A 14,511-nucleotide genomic window follows, 5' to 3' on the forward strand; every position below is an offset into this window, starting at 1 on the left:
CCGGAGTGAGAGCCCGGCCGAATGTGCGGCTCACTCGGGCATCGCCACCACCGGAAGTCCCCATCCCGTCAACTTCTAGCGCCGCAATCATCTGCGCATCCGCCTGCTCCTCCACTGCCTCTCCCAGCTCCTTACCTTTTACATCTTGAGCATCCAGCCTCTGATTCAGCTGATCCACTGCCTTCTGAAGTGGGTCCAAGTTGTCCCGCTTCAGCGACTCAAAACTGTTTTTCATCTCCTGGAGCATGAAAGGTCCGTGTGTCCGCCATCTTAAGTTCCAGGTCTGCTTCCTCTGCTCCCTGCCTCTGTCCCTTTCTCTCTCTCTTCCTCTGCTTCCTGGACTCCCACGGTTCCATCGATTGCAGCCCGCTCTCCAGGACTTTCGCGGCCGCCTTTTTGCCGCTCCGTTGTCCCGCTATCGCGGGGAATCAGCCCTCAAGCCCCGCTGGAGTGAGAGCCCGCCGAATGTGCGGCTCACTCAAACATCGCCGCCACCGGAAGTCGTGAGATTTAATTTCTGTGCCGTTTGGAGAAAACGGTGGAGGTTGGCGTCGTGGTCCTGCTGGTCATAGCCGCAGATGGTAACATTGTCCAGATACGGAAACGTGGCCCGCAGCCCGTACTGGTCTACCATTCGGTCCATTGCTCGTTGGAACACCAAAACCCCGTTAGTGACGCCGAAGGGAACCCAGAGGAAATGGAAGAGGCGGCCATCGGCCTCGAATGCCGTGTAGTGGCGGTCCTCCGGGCGGATTGGGAGCTGGTGGCATGCAGACTTCAGATCCACCGTGGAAAATACCCGATATTGGGCGATCTGGTTTGCCATGTCTGCAATTCTGGGGAGGGGATATGCGTCTAGGAGCGTAAAGCGATTTATGGTCTGGTTATAGTCGACGACCATGCAAAATTTTTCCCCGGTCTTGACGACCACCACCTGAGCTCTCCAGGGACTATTACTGGCCTCTATGATCCCCTCACTGAGCAGCCGTCGGACCTCCGATCGGATAAAGACCCTATCCTGTAGGCTGTATCGCCTGCTGCGAGTAGCTACTGGCTTGCAATCTGGAGTGAGATTGGCGAAGAGAGGACGGGGGGAGATGCGCAGTGTGGTTAGGCTGCAGATAGTGAGTGGGGGCAGGGTCCGCCGAAGCTGAGGGTGAGGCTCTTGAGGTTGCACTGGAAATCCAGGCCTAATAAGAGTGGCGCGCAGAGGTCGGGCAGGACATAAAGTTTAAATTTAGAATAACTAGCGCCTCGAATTGTGAGCGTAGTGAGTGGGACTCACGTGAGTGGGACTCACGGACTGAGTGGGAGCCCGAAGCAAGGGCGATAGTTTGGCTCACCAGAAAAATAGAAAGCGAACAGCATCTTACCAGCTCTGGATGTATAAAGCTCTCGGTGCTCCCGGAGTCAAAGAGGCATGGCGTGCTGTACCCGTTGATCTGGACCTCTGCCATCGAACTTCGTAGGTGCTTGGGGCGGGATTGATCCAGGGTGACTGCGCTGAGTTGCGGGTAGTCGGTGGCTCGATCAGCTGTGCTGGAGTGGCCCCGTGATGACTGCCGTCTGAGTTCGTAGTCGTCGAGGTGAGTTTCAGAGTTTGAAGTTGATGGATCCCAAGATGGCCGCCCCCATGAGTCGCACATGGCCGGCCGCATGGAGGAGGATTGCCAAGATGGCCGCCCCCATGAGTCGCACATGTCGGGTGGGGGCGGAGTCGGCATACAGGCTGCAGCATTTCGGGGCCTGCAGGCCTGTGAATTCAGGGAATGTAGCGCTAACAATTATACTCAAAGCCAAGAGACTAGTACAATAGAGGCTTTATTGTTGTACGATGCTGTCCCTCCATCTGCAACTGTAGACTAAAGGTCTGAGTGGCTCACATGCATATTTATACACAAGCTCCCTGTGGGCGGAGCTATCCGGCAGGGGCTTACCGGAGGAACCTGTATTACAGGTACAGGCATACATCCCTCCTACTGCAAGTACACATATCTACAGTGGTTATATCACCACATTTACCCCCTGTAAAAAAAATGAGTCTGGCGGGGGTGACATGTAACTCTAATACAAAGGATGCTATTTACAAGAGGGTCCAAACAAGGAAAATCAAGAGTCCATCCGGTTAGCAGGTCACAGGTTGAGCCGAATCGGTGGTCGAACGTTCCGCTGTGATCGGCGTAGCTGTGGTGGTGACATCGGCACAGGCAGTGATGGCAACGATGGTGCAGGTGTTGGCGGTGTTGGTGCTGGCTGCTGGCGGGATGACTCCGAGAGCAAGCCGAAATCTTCCGTGTCTTCCAGGGTGGGCAGGGGGATGAGGGATGGACCTGGTGGGGACGAATAGGGGGGCGCCGGGGTTGGCGCGGGGGGAGAAAGGGGCGTGGGCATAGGCTCGGGACCTGAGGGAGCCAGGTCCCGGAGCGAGACTGTGTCCTGGCGGCCGTCGGGGAACTCCATGTAGGCATACTGAGGGTTGGCGTGGAGGAGGCGTACTTTGTCCATCAGGGGTTCCGCCTTGTGGTGCCGTACATGCCTACGGAGAAGGACTGGGCCCGGAGTCGTGAGCCACGTCGGGAGCGACACCCCGGATGTAGACTTCCGAGGGAAGGCAAAAACACGTTCATGGGGTGTACTGTTAGTTGTGGTGCACAGTAGCGACCGAATGGAATGGAGCGCATCAGGGAGGACCTACTGCCAGCGAGTGGCTGGGAGGTTCCTGGACCGTAGGGCCAGCTGGATGGCCCTCCATACCGTCCCGTTCTCCATCTCTACCTGCCCGTTTCCCCGGGGGTTGTAGCTGGTCGACCTGCTGGAGGCGATACCTCTGCTGAGCAGGAAATGACGCAGCTCATCGCTCATGAACGAGGATCCCCTGTCACTGTGGATGTAGTTGGGGAAACCGAACAGGGCGAAAATGGAATCCAGGGCCTTGATAACGGTGGCAAACTTCATCTCCGGGCATGGGATGGCGAATGGGAACCTAGTAAATTAATCGACCACACTAAGGATGTAGGTGTTGCGGTCGGTGGAGGGGAGGGGCCCATTGAAGTCCACGCTGAGGCGTTCAAAGGGGCGGGATACTTTCACCAGGCGTGCGCGATCTGGCCGGTAGAAGTACGGCTTGCACTCGGCACAGACCTGGCAGTCTCTGGTGACTGTCCGTACTTCCTCGACGGAGTAGGGCAGATTGCGGGCTTTGATCAGATGGTACAAGCGAGTGACCCCTGGATGGCAAAGGCTCTCGTGCAAGGCACGGAGCTGGTTCACTTGTGCACTGGCACATGTACCTCGGGAGAGGGCGTCTGGGGGCTCGTTGAGCTTGCCGGGGCGATACAAGATCTCGTAGTTAAAGGTGGAGAGTTCGATTCTCCACCGCAAGATTTTGTCATTCTTGATCTTGCCCCGCTGTGTGTTGTTGAACATGAAGGCTACCGACCGTTGGTCAGTGAGGAGAGTGAATCTCCTGCCAGCCAGGTAATGCCTCCAGTGCCGCACAGCTTCAACGATTGCCTGGGCCTCCTTTTCAACAGAGGAATGCTGAATTTCGGAGGCGTGGAGGGTGCGTGAAAAGAATGCCACGGGTCTGCCTGCCTGATTCAGCGTGGTGACAAGGGCGACATCTGAAGCGTCACTTTCTACTTGGAAAGGCAGAGTCTCGTCTACGGCGTGCATCCCCGCCCTGGCTATGTCAGATCGAATGCGGGCGAAGGCCTGTTGTGCCTCGGCCGAGAGGGGAAAATGTGTGGACTGGATAAGTGGGCGGGCCTTGGGGCAGTGGGGGAGGGGGAGCTCCATGAGGGGGCACATGCGGTCGGGGTCGGGCCCCAGTAGTCCGTTTTGGACTATGTAGCCGAGGATGGCTAAGCGGTCTGTGCGGTACACGCATTTCTCCTTGTTGTACGTGAGATTAAGGAGAGATGCGGTGTGGAGGAATTTATAAAGGTTGGCGTCATGGTCCTGCTGGTCATAACGCAGATGGTGACATTGTCGAGGTACAGGAAGGTGGCCTGCAGTCCATACCGGTCAACCATTCGGTCCATTTCTCGCAGAAATACCGAGACTCCATTCGTGACGCCGAAGGGAACCCTATGAAATTGGTACAGACGACCGTCCGCCTCAAAGGCAGTGTATGGACGGTCCGATTTACGGATGGGGAGCTGGTGGTAGGCGGATTTCAGGTCAATAGTAGAGTAGACCCGGTACTGTGCAATCTGAGTGACCATCTCAGAAATGCGTGGGAGGGGGTACGCGTCGAGCTGCGTGTACCAGTTGATGGTCTGGCTGTAGATCACGACCATCCTGTGCTTCTCCCCGGTCTTAACCACTACCACCTGGGCTCTCCAAGGGCTGTTGCTGGCCTCGATGATACCCTCCCGAAGCAGTCGCTGGACTTTGGACCTGATGAAGGCCTTGTCCTGGGTGCTGTACCGTCTGCTCCTGGTGGCGACGGGCTTGCAATCTGTTGTCAGATTGGCAAAGAGTGAGGGAGGCTCGACCTTGAGGGTCGCGAGGCCGCAAGCGGTGAAGGGAGGTAGGGGTCCGCCGAATTTGAAGATGAGGCTCTGGAGATTGCACTGGAAATCCAGGCCTAGTAAGAGTGACGCGTAGAGGTTGGGGAGAATGTACAGACGGAAACAGTCGAATTCCACGCCCTGTACAGTAAGTTTAACCAGGCAGAAACCCCGGATCGGGACAGAGTGGGACCCGGAGGCGAGAGAGATCTGCCGGTTGGCGGGATGGACCGCAAGGGAATAGCGCCTTATCGTGTCCGGGTTGACGAACTCTCGGTGCTCCCGGAGTCAATGAGTCAGGAGGTCACGTGGCCATTGACCAGCACCGATGTGGAAGAGGGTGCCAGGTTGCGAGGACAGGACTGGTCGAGCGTAACGGAGGCGAGCAGCGGTCGATCGGCGGTTGAGTCGGTTGAGTCCGACGAGGAGCGGTAGCGACCCGTGTCCCGTGGCCCCGTCCCGGGGAGAGGACAAAATGGCGACACCTGGAGACAAGATGGCGGCATCTGCAGTACCTGTGGGTAAAATGGCGGCGCCCATGGAGCGCACGTTGTGGGGTCGGAACATAATGGTGGCACCCATGGAACACACATGGCGGTGGTGGATGAAGATGGCGGCGCCCATGGAGCGCACGTGGCGGGGGCGGCGAAAGATGGCGGCGCCCACTGATCGCACGTGGGGTCGGGGGGAGCGGATGGCGGGGCCCATTGAGCGAGTGGCTGAGGCGAGGGGGCGCGATAGCAGCGACCGTCCGGGACTGACACACCGCTGCAAAGTGGCCTTTCTTGCCACAAGCTTTGCAGGTCGCGGTGTGGGCCGGGCAGCGTTGGCGGGGGTGCTTCTGCTAACCGCAGAAGTAACAGTGGGGACCCCCAGGGGGTGCGGTGCGGCGGGCAGCGCAGGCATAGTGCGCGGGGGCGGCTGCTGGGGTGGCCGTTTGCGGGGTCCACGAGGGGTAGGACAGGTGGGCCTGGGGGGCCGTTTGCGGGGTCCACGAGGGGTAGGATGGGTGGGCCGAGTGGCTAGTGGAGTAAATTCGCACACTACGGGAGGCGGCCGTCATGGAAAGCGCCAGGGCCTTTGCGGCTGCGAGGTCAGGGGAGGCCCCTTCCAGCAGTCGTTGCCGGATGGGGTCCGATGCAATGCCTGTAACAAAGGCATCGCGCATGAGTAAGTCAGAGTGTTCCGTGGCTGTGAGGGCCCGGCAGTCGCAGTCTCGTACCAGAGGTATAAGGGCCCTCCAGAAGTCCTCAATCGACTCACCCGGCTGCTGGACGCGAGTAGAGAGTTGATGCCTCGCAAACAGGGTGTTCGCCGATGGTGCATAGTTCTCCTTGAGCAGTTCCATAGCTGTGGTGTAGTCAGTCGCATCTCGAATTAGTGGAAAGACACTGGAGCTAAGTCTGGAGTACAGGAGTTGCTTTTTCTGAGCCTCCGTCGGGGGAGGGTCCGCTGAAGAGATGTAGGCCTCGAAGACTGCGAGCCAGTGAACAAAGTCTTTTCTGGCGTCAGGCGACTGCGGATCCAGCTGCAGACGGTCAGGCTTGATTCTGATGTCCGTGGTGAACGGAAAATCGCACAGCAATAAATTGTAGCGCTAACAATTATACTCAAAGCCGAGAGACTAGTACAATAGAGGCTTTATTGTTGTACGATGCTGTCCCTCCATCTGCAACTGTAGACTAGGGTCTGAGTGACTCACACGCATATTTATACACAAGCTCCCTGTGGGCGGAGCTAGCCGGCAGGGGCTTACCGGAGGAACCTGTATTACAGGTACAGCCATACATCCCCCTACTGCAAGTACGCATAACTACAGTGGTTATATCACCACAGGGAACGAGTGCTTTGAGCCGTGGGAGGGTTAGAGGCTGGGCCTTTCTTCGCCAGACACACTCTGGCATAGTGTCCTTTTCGCCCGCAGCTGCTGCAGGTCGCGTTCCGGGCCGGGCAGTGCTGCCGCGGGTGCTGGCTTTGGCCACAGAAATGGCAGGCTGGAGCAGCCGAGTAGCTGGCTGGGGCAGCAGAGTAACTGGCTGGGGCTGCAGAGTAACTGGCTTTGGCAGCGCGGTAGCTGGGGGGCCGTGCGGCACAGGCTTGGGGGGTCTGTTGGTCGGGGGTCCAGCAGCTTCCGGGGGAGGAGTCCTGGGCAGAGCCAAGGGAGAAGCCCCGTACAACTCGAGCGTTCCCAGAGCTACTCCCCCTGGAGGACAGGTAGTGCAACTGCACTTACAATATAGACACATGTATATACAGATTATAATCCGGTGTGAATCATATTCACCACAAAGACGTCATCCGTCGTGATGTCAGCCGCACATGCGCGGGTTGGAGCCGGCCAACCTGCGCATGCGCGGCTGACGTCATTAGGCGCGTCGGCCGCGTCATTCTCAGCGCACCGGGCCTTGACGCCAGCGACAAGGCCCAGCGGCCGAGAATCACGGCACGGCCTCCTAGCCCCCTGGCGGGGGGCGAATAGGGGGCCAGGAGCGGCCTCCAACGCCGTTGTGAACCTCTCCGGGTTTCACGGCGGCGTCATGCCTGGCAGAGAATTCCGCCCTCTGCTTCTACTGTTTTGTTTTAAATTTAGAGTACCCAATTCATTTTTTCCAATTAAGGGGCAATTTAGCGTGGTCGATCCACCTAGCCTGCACATTATTGGGTTGTGGGGGCAAAACCCACGCAAACACGGGGAGAATGTGCAAACTCCACGCGGACAGTGACCCAGAGCCGGGATCGAACTTGGGACCTCGGTGCCGTGAGGCAGCAGTGCTAACCACTGCGCCACTGTGCTGCCCTCTTTGACTGTCTTTTGAGGAAGAGGGTTCTCTGGCTGAAATTCAGAACTGTCCAATAGATGAAGCTGCTATCCCTGCTAATATTTCGGGGACCCCATGGAAGCAGCCAGCAGCACTCTCTTTGTTAGTCTTTGTTAGCTCAAGTCGATCTCTTCCTTCTGACCTTCCAACACTTTAATCCTTTGATTCCCCCAGCTTGATAGATTCAGATACAGAATGGGCAAATGATCACTATACAGCTCTCTCTACTCAGCCCCAGTCACGTCCCTCAGAACCATCCAGAACCACCCACATCAACTCCAAGATGACAATTCTCCCCTTTCCATGCTTTTCCTTGATTGCCAATTCAGTGCCAATTATGGACTGTTTTGCCTTATTGATCCTCACCCACGAGGAGTTGGAATAAAGAACTTCTCAATGTCATTTTGTAGACAACCCCTAGAGAAGAGCCACAGAAGCCACCTTCAGCCCATCAGTTTGGACAATGTTTGAAGCCAAAGTTGTAAGATCAATACTAATCACTACATCACTCGTTCCCCCATCTTTAGTCTCTATTAGGTTCCAAGTTAAGGTTCCATTTGCTAAGGATGTGTGATTTCAGTCACTAAGAGTGCTGCTCCTTAAACCTCAGCAACTAGATCACAGCTAACACTCTGGTGTTGAACAGAACACTTGATTGTTCTCACTATGTTTATCCCTGGAACCGATGGTGCAGCTACTTTGGCATCAACCCGGGGTTTGTTAGCACACGACAGGCTTCTGATTAACGTTTAAGAGTGCCTCCTTCCCATTTACATTCCAAGGTTAATCATAGAATGTACAGTGCAGAAGGAGGCCATTCGGCCCATTGAGTCTGCACCGGCTCCTGGAAAGAGCACCCTACCCAAGGTTAACACCTCCACCCTATCCCCATAACCCCACCCAACACTAAGGGCAATTTTGGACACTAAGGGCAATTTATCATGGCCAATCCACCTAACCTGCACATCTTTGGACTATGGGAGGAAACCAGAGCACCCGGAGGAAACCCACGCACACACGGGGAGGATGTGCAGACTCCGCACAGACAGTGACCCAAGCCGGAATTGAACCTGGGACCCTGGAGCTGTGAAGCGATTGTGCTAACCACAATGCTACCATGGTGCCCTGGTTCTGAGATGCCTGGATCATTGGAATACCTCAACATGATGTCCATGTGGGAATCTCGGCAGATAGTATTGGCCGCCTATTTTGGCAAGGGAGGCATCACAACCAAACCTCTTTGCACGCTGACACATCTTTTAGAAGGAGGTTCCCTAGATGAGTAACCTCTTCCCCAGCCCAACTTCCAGCTCAGGGAGTCTCACTCCCTCCACTTTGTATCAGCAAACTCGACAAATGACAAGGGTTGAATCTGGGAGCTTTGTAATTCAACACCAAGAGGTAAGGGCCGAACACCCATGTGCGTGATTGAGAAAATAACATTGAGGAACTAGGTCACAAACAGCAACTCACCCCTCGAACCCTCTCTGAGCATTAATGGCCACCAGCAGAGCCACGAAAACCAAAGGTGTTCTCATGGTGAAGCCTTGTGGAAAGATAGTGTGTCGGGTCATATATAAAGGGTGAGAGGTGCCAAGGCAGTGGCTTGGGCCAAAGATTAATGACCACCATTAATCTGTATAAAGGTGGAATAGTTCCCACGCGAATTGAAGCTGTTTATATCAAAACCTTGTTTGTTTTTCCAGTAAACTCTTGCTGCTTGTGAATAGAAATATGTGTCTCTTCATAACTCAACAATGAGAAAACAAATTCAGAATGGGAATGCTGGGCACTGGTGACTTCCAATTCAACCAAATCATTCAACTCTGTTTCTCCTTGTGATCTTTATACTTTTGTGGTTCACGGTGGGAGAAATTGCACAGGCTGTTTTGTAAGTTGGTATGTTACTGACCCCTTCACATCATAGAACATAGTGCAGAAGGAGGCCATTCGGCCCATCGAGTCTGCACCGACCCACTCAAGCCCTCACTTCCCCCCTATCCCCGTAATCCAATAACGGCTCCTAACCTTTTTGGTCACTAAGGGCAATTTATCATGGCCAATCCACCTAACCTGCACGTCCTCGGACCATGGGAGGAAACTGGAGCACCCGGAGGAAACCCACGCAGACACAGGGAGAACGTGCAGACTCTGTACAGACCTGCGACCCAGCGGGGAATTGAACCTGGGACCCCAGCGCTGCGACGCCACAGCACTACCCACTTGTGCTACCATGCTGCCCCAAGGGGGACACAGTTTCAAAGCTTCTTCCATATTGAGTTATCTAATCTAATCTCATCTGGAGCAGTTGTTGGGGAGTGGAGGAAAAAAGATTTTCAGTATCAGCTCCACCTCGATGAGATCACCCCACAAACTCCTATACTTTATAATGGACAAATCAAGTTTCTACTGTCCTTGAAATGTAACCCCTTTACAGCCCGATATCATTCGGGTGAATTTGCACTGCACTCCCTCCAACGCCAATCCATCCTTCCCGATGTGCGGTGCCCAAAACTGAATGCAGTTACTCCAGACGGTGGCTCTGTACAACTGATGCATCCCTTTCTCACTCTTGCATTCCAACCAATGGCAAGTTATGTAGATGGCAGCAAAAAGTTAGAAAAGGGCATGGACAGATTTATGCACAAAACTTCGGCAGGTGGAGTTCAAGAAGGACATTGTGGAGCCATTTGCTTTGGATCTAAGAAAGACAAATCACAAGATTTTCTTAATTTGAGACACTGTGGACGATCAGAGGTCAATGTAGGTGTCCATGGACATGAATCACTAGAATCTAATGAAGTTGAGGCACTGATGAGTTCTGACTGGATTGAAGAGCAGCACAAGCTGAAATGAATAACTCCCTCCTGTTCACAGTGTTCCTTTGGTTAACCCGAGATGATCGTGATCATCTCCCTATGTGGCATTTTTGACCCTTGAGGGTTCATCTCTTAAGCTCCATTGGCCTCATTTTTCTGAGGACTGTTTGATGTTGTCCATGGTCAAATCTCCCTCAGGTGGTTAATCTAATTTCTCCTCTATTGTTGGGTTCTTGCATCCGTCGCTGGATCAAGCCTGTGATGATGTCTGAGTTGAGAACAAAGGGCTGAAATCCAACAGATCCCCAAGCACCTGCTGGCCTACACAAGATTCTAACAAATATAGCTGCAGAGACAGTGGCTGCACTAGCTATGATTTTTCAAAGTTCCTGGGATTCTGGAATCATAGAGTCCCTACAGTGCAGAAGGAGACCATTCAGTCCATCAAGTCTGTACCAAATCTCTAAAAGAGCACCCTACCCTCGTCCACTCCCCGTCCACCCCACCCTATCCCCTAATTTGGACATTAAGAGGTAATATCATGGCCAATTCACCCAACCTGCACATCTTTGGACTGTGGGAAGAAACTGGAGCACCCGGAGGAAACCCACGCAGACACGAGGAGAATGTGCAGACTCTGCACAGACAGTGACCCAAGCCAGGAATTGAACCTGGGACTCTGGCACTGTGAAGCAACAGTGCTAACCACTGTGCTAGCGTGCCGCCCATATTTCATATTTCAAACATTCCGGTAGCACATAATACTCATTCATCCTTGAGGAGAGTGAGAGCCTTGTTCTCGATGTTCCATAACAACGTATTATCAGTGAAATGTGCAGCTGTAAGTTGTTGTTCAACTCATTCTCATGAAAGTCATTCTGCTGAGAAGCAATTTTTTTCAGACAGACAAGTCGGTTGACACCTTTACCATCATGCTTCAAGTTCAGTATTAGCCATTGTCCTCTTTTACCATCATGCCTCATGGGTTGGCAATTGTCCCACTCAGCAGGATGGAGGGGCAGTTAAGGTGAGATCCAGAAGCCCCTTTATCCTCTGGCTAACTATCCTTTGTATATCATTTAAAATTTATTTATAGGATGTGGTCATCGCTGGTTAGGCCAGCATTTATTGGCAATCCCTAGTTGACCTTCCGAAGGTGGTGGTGAGTTGCCTTCTTAAACCGCTGCAGTTCGTGAGGTGCAGTTAGGGAGGGAGTTTCAAGGTTTTGCCCCAGCGACAGTGAAGGAACGGCGATATATTTCCAAGTCAGGGTGGCGAGTGACTTGGAGGGGAACCTCCAGGTAGTGGAATTCCCAGGTATCTGCTGCATACGTGTATTCTGTAAATGCTGCATATGTATATGCTGTATGCTGTATATGTGTATGCTTTATGCTGTAAATGCTGTATATGTATATGCTTTATGCTGTAAATGCTGTATATGTATATGCTTTATGCTGTAAATGCTGTATATGTATATGCTTTATGCTGTAAATGTTGTATATGTATATGCTGTAAATGTTGAATATGTATATGCTGTATATGCACATGTTGTATAAGCTGCGTATGCTATATGCTGTAAATTGTATATGTACATGTTGTATACGCTGTATATGCTGTATGCTGTAAATGTGGTATATGTATATGCTATATATGTACATGTTGTATATGCTGTGTATGCTATGTGCTGTAAATTGTATATGTACATGTTGTATATGCTGTATATGCTGTATGCTGTAAATGTGGTATATGTAAATGTTATATAGGCTGTATGCAGTAAATGCTGTACATGTATATGCTGTATGCAGTAAATGCTGTATATGTATATGCTGTATGCAGCAAATGATGTATATGTATATGCTGTATATGATGCATGCAGTAAATGCTGTATATGTATATGCTGTAAATGCTGTATATGTATATGCTGTATATGATGTATGAAGTAAATGCTGTACATGTATATGCTGTATGCAGTAAATGATGTATATGTATATGCTGTATATGATGTATGCAGTAAATGCTGTATATGTATATGCTGTAAATGTTGTATATGTATATGCTGTATATGATGTATGCAGTAAATGCTGTACATGTATATGCTGTATGCAGTAAATGCTGTATATGTATATGCTGTTGCAGTAAATGATGTATATGTACATGCTGTATATGCTGTACATGTATATGCTGTATGCAGTAAATGCTGTATATGCTGTATGCAGTAAATGCTGTATATGTATATGCTGTATGCAGTAAATGTGGTATATGTAAATGTTATATAGGCTGTATGCAGTAAATGCTGTACATGTATATGCTGTGTATGCTATATGCTGTAAATTGTATATGTACATGTTGTATATGCTGTATATGCTATATGCTGTAAATGTGGTATATGTAAATGTTATATAGGCTGAATGCAGTAAATGCTGTACATGTATATGCTGCATGCAGTAAACGCTGTATATGTATATGCTGTATGAAGTAAATGCTGTATATGTATATGCTGTATGCATTAAATGATGTATATGCTGTATATGCTGTACATGTATATGCTGTGTGAAGTAAATGCTGTATATGTATATGCTGTATGCAGTAAATGATGTATATGCTGTACATGTATATGCTGTATGCAGTAAATGCTGTATATGTATATGCTGTATGCAGTAAATGCTGTATATGTATATGCTGTATGCAGTAAACGCTGTATATGTATATGCTGTATATGATGTATGCAGTAAATGCTGTATATGTATGTGCTGTAAATGCTGTATATGTATGTGCTGTATATGATGTATGCGGTAAATGCTGTATATGTATATGCTGTGAATGCTGCATATGCATATGCTGTATATGATGTATGCAGTAAATGCTGTATATGTATATGCTGTATATGCTGTATGCAGTATATGCTGTATATTTATATGATGTATGCAGTAAATGCTGTATATGCATATGCTGTATATGATGTATGCAGTAAATGCTGTATATGTATCTGCTGTGTGCTGTAAATGCTGTACATATGTGATGTATAGACTGAATGCAGTAAATGCTGTATATGTATATGCTGTATATGCTGTATGCTGTAAATGCTGTAAATGCTGTATATGTATATGCTGTAAATGCTGTATATGTATCTGCTGTATGCTGTATTTGTATATGCTGTATATGCTGAATGCAGTTAATACTGTATATGCTGTATATGTATATGCTGTAAATGCTGTATCTGTATATGCTGAATAGTTAATACTGTATACGTATATGCTGTATATGTATATGCTGTATACGCTGTGTATGTATATGCTGTAAATGCTGTGTGCTGTAAATGCTGTGTATGTTGTAAATGCTGTATGCAGTATATGTATATGCTGTATATGCTGTACATGTATATGCTGTATACGCTGTAAATGCTGTATATGTACATGCTGTATATGCTGTGTATGTATATGCTGTATGTGCTGCGTGCTGTAAATGCTGTGTATGTTGTAAATGCTGTATGCAGTAAATGCAGTATATGTATATGCTGTATACGCTGTAAATGCTGTATATGTATATGCTGTATGCAGTAAATGCTGCATATGTTCCTTGAAGTCAAACAAGGATCTGATAACTTTTTACTTTACCAATTTGTCAATGAAGGATGGTTGTTTTTTATTTTAATTTTAAATCTATAGCTGATTTGCTATTTATTATTAGCAAAAATGAAATATCATGGTATTTTATAAAACAGTTATTGGAGTTAAAATAATGATCTAATAATGGGGTGGATGTTGCCAGACTGGGATGTCCAGTCAGTGGGTGTTCTGACCACAGTCTGGCCATTGACGCAGGGTCAGGCTCCTGTGAACCGGGGCGTGACCCACACTTCCTGGGCGTGTCACGGGGACAACGGGCGTGTCCTGGGGACAATGGGCGTGTCACGGGGACAATGGGCGCGTCCAGTAGACAATGGGCGTGTCCTGGGGACAATGGTCGTGTCACGGGGACAATGGGCGCGTCCAGTAGACAATGGGCGTGTCCTAGGGACAATGGGCGTGTCACGGGGACAATGGGCGCGTCCAGTAGACAATGGGCGTGTCCCGGAGACAATGGACGTGTCTGGGCGCATCCAGGGGACAATGGGCGTGTCTAGTGGACAATGGGCGTTTCCCGGGGACAATGGGCGTGTCTAGTGGACAATAGGCGTGTCTAGTGGTCAATGGGCGTGTCCAGTGGACAATAGGCGTGTTTAGTGGACACTGGACGTGCCCCGGAGACAATGGGCGTGTCCCGGGGACAATGGGCGTGTCCGGAGGACAATGAGCGTCTCCAGGGGACAATGGGCGTCTCCCGGGGATAATGGGTGTGTCCCGGAAACAATGGTCATGT

At 50.6% G+C, this 14,511-nt stretch overlaps 1 protein-coding gene across 1 annotated transcript in view; it reads right to left on the minus strand.

Moving 5' to 3' along the window:
• The window catches only part of LOC119973680 (carboxypeptidase A1-like), a 31,722-nt gene extending 22,832 nt beyond the window's left edge, over window positions 1-8,890 (minus strand). Inside the window, exon 1 of the mRNA XM_038812062.1 lies at window positions 8,807-8,890. Coding sequence (XP_038667990.1) covers window positions 8,807-8,871 — 65 coding nt within the window. The 5' untranslated portion in view covers window positions 8,872-8,890. The remainder of the gene's footprint in view (window positions 1-8,806) is intronic.
• Between the last annotated feature and the right edge of the window lie 5,621 nt (window positions 8,891-14,511).

Source organism: Scyliorhinus canicula, chromosome 11, assembly GCF_902713615.1.
Source record: "Scyliorhinus canicula chromosome 11, sScyCan1.1, whole genome shotgun sequence".
Classification (NCBI taxonomy): Eukaryota; Metazoa; Chordata; class Chondrichthyes; order Carcharhiniformes; family Scyliorhinidae; genus Scyliorhinus; species Scyliorhinus canicula.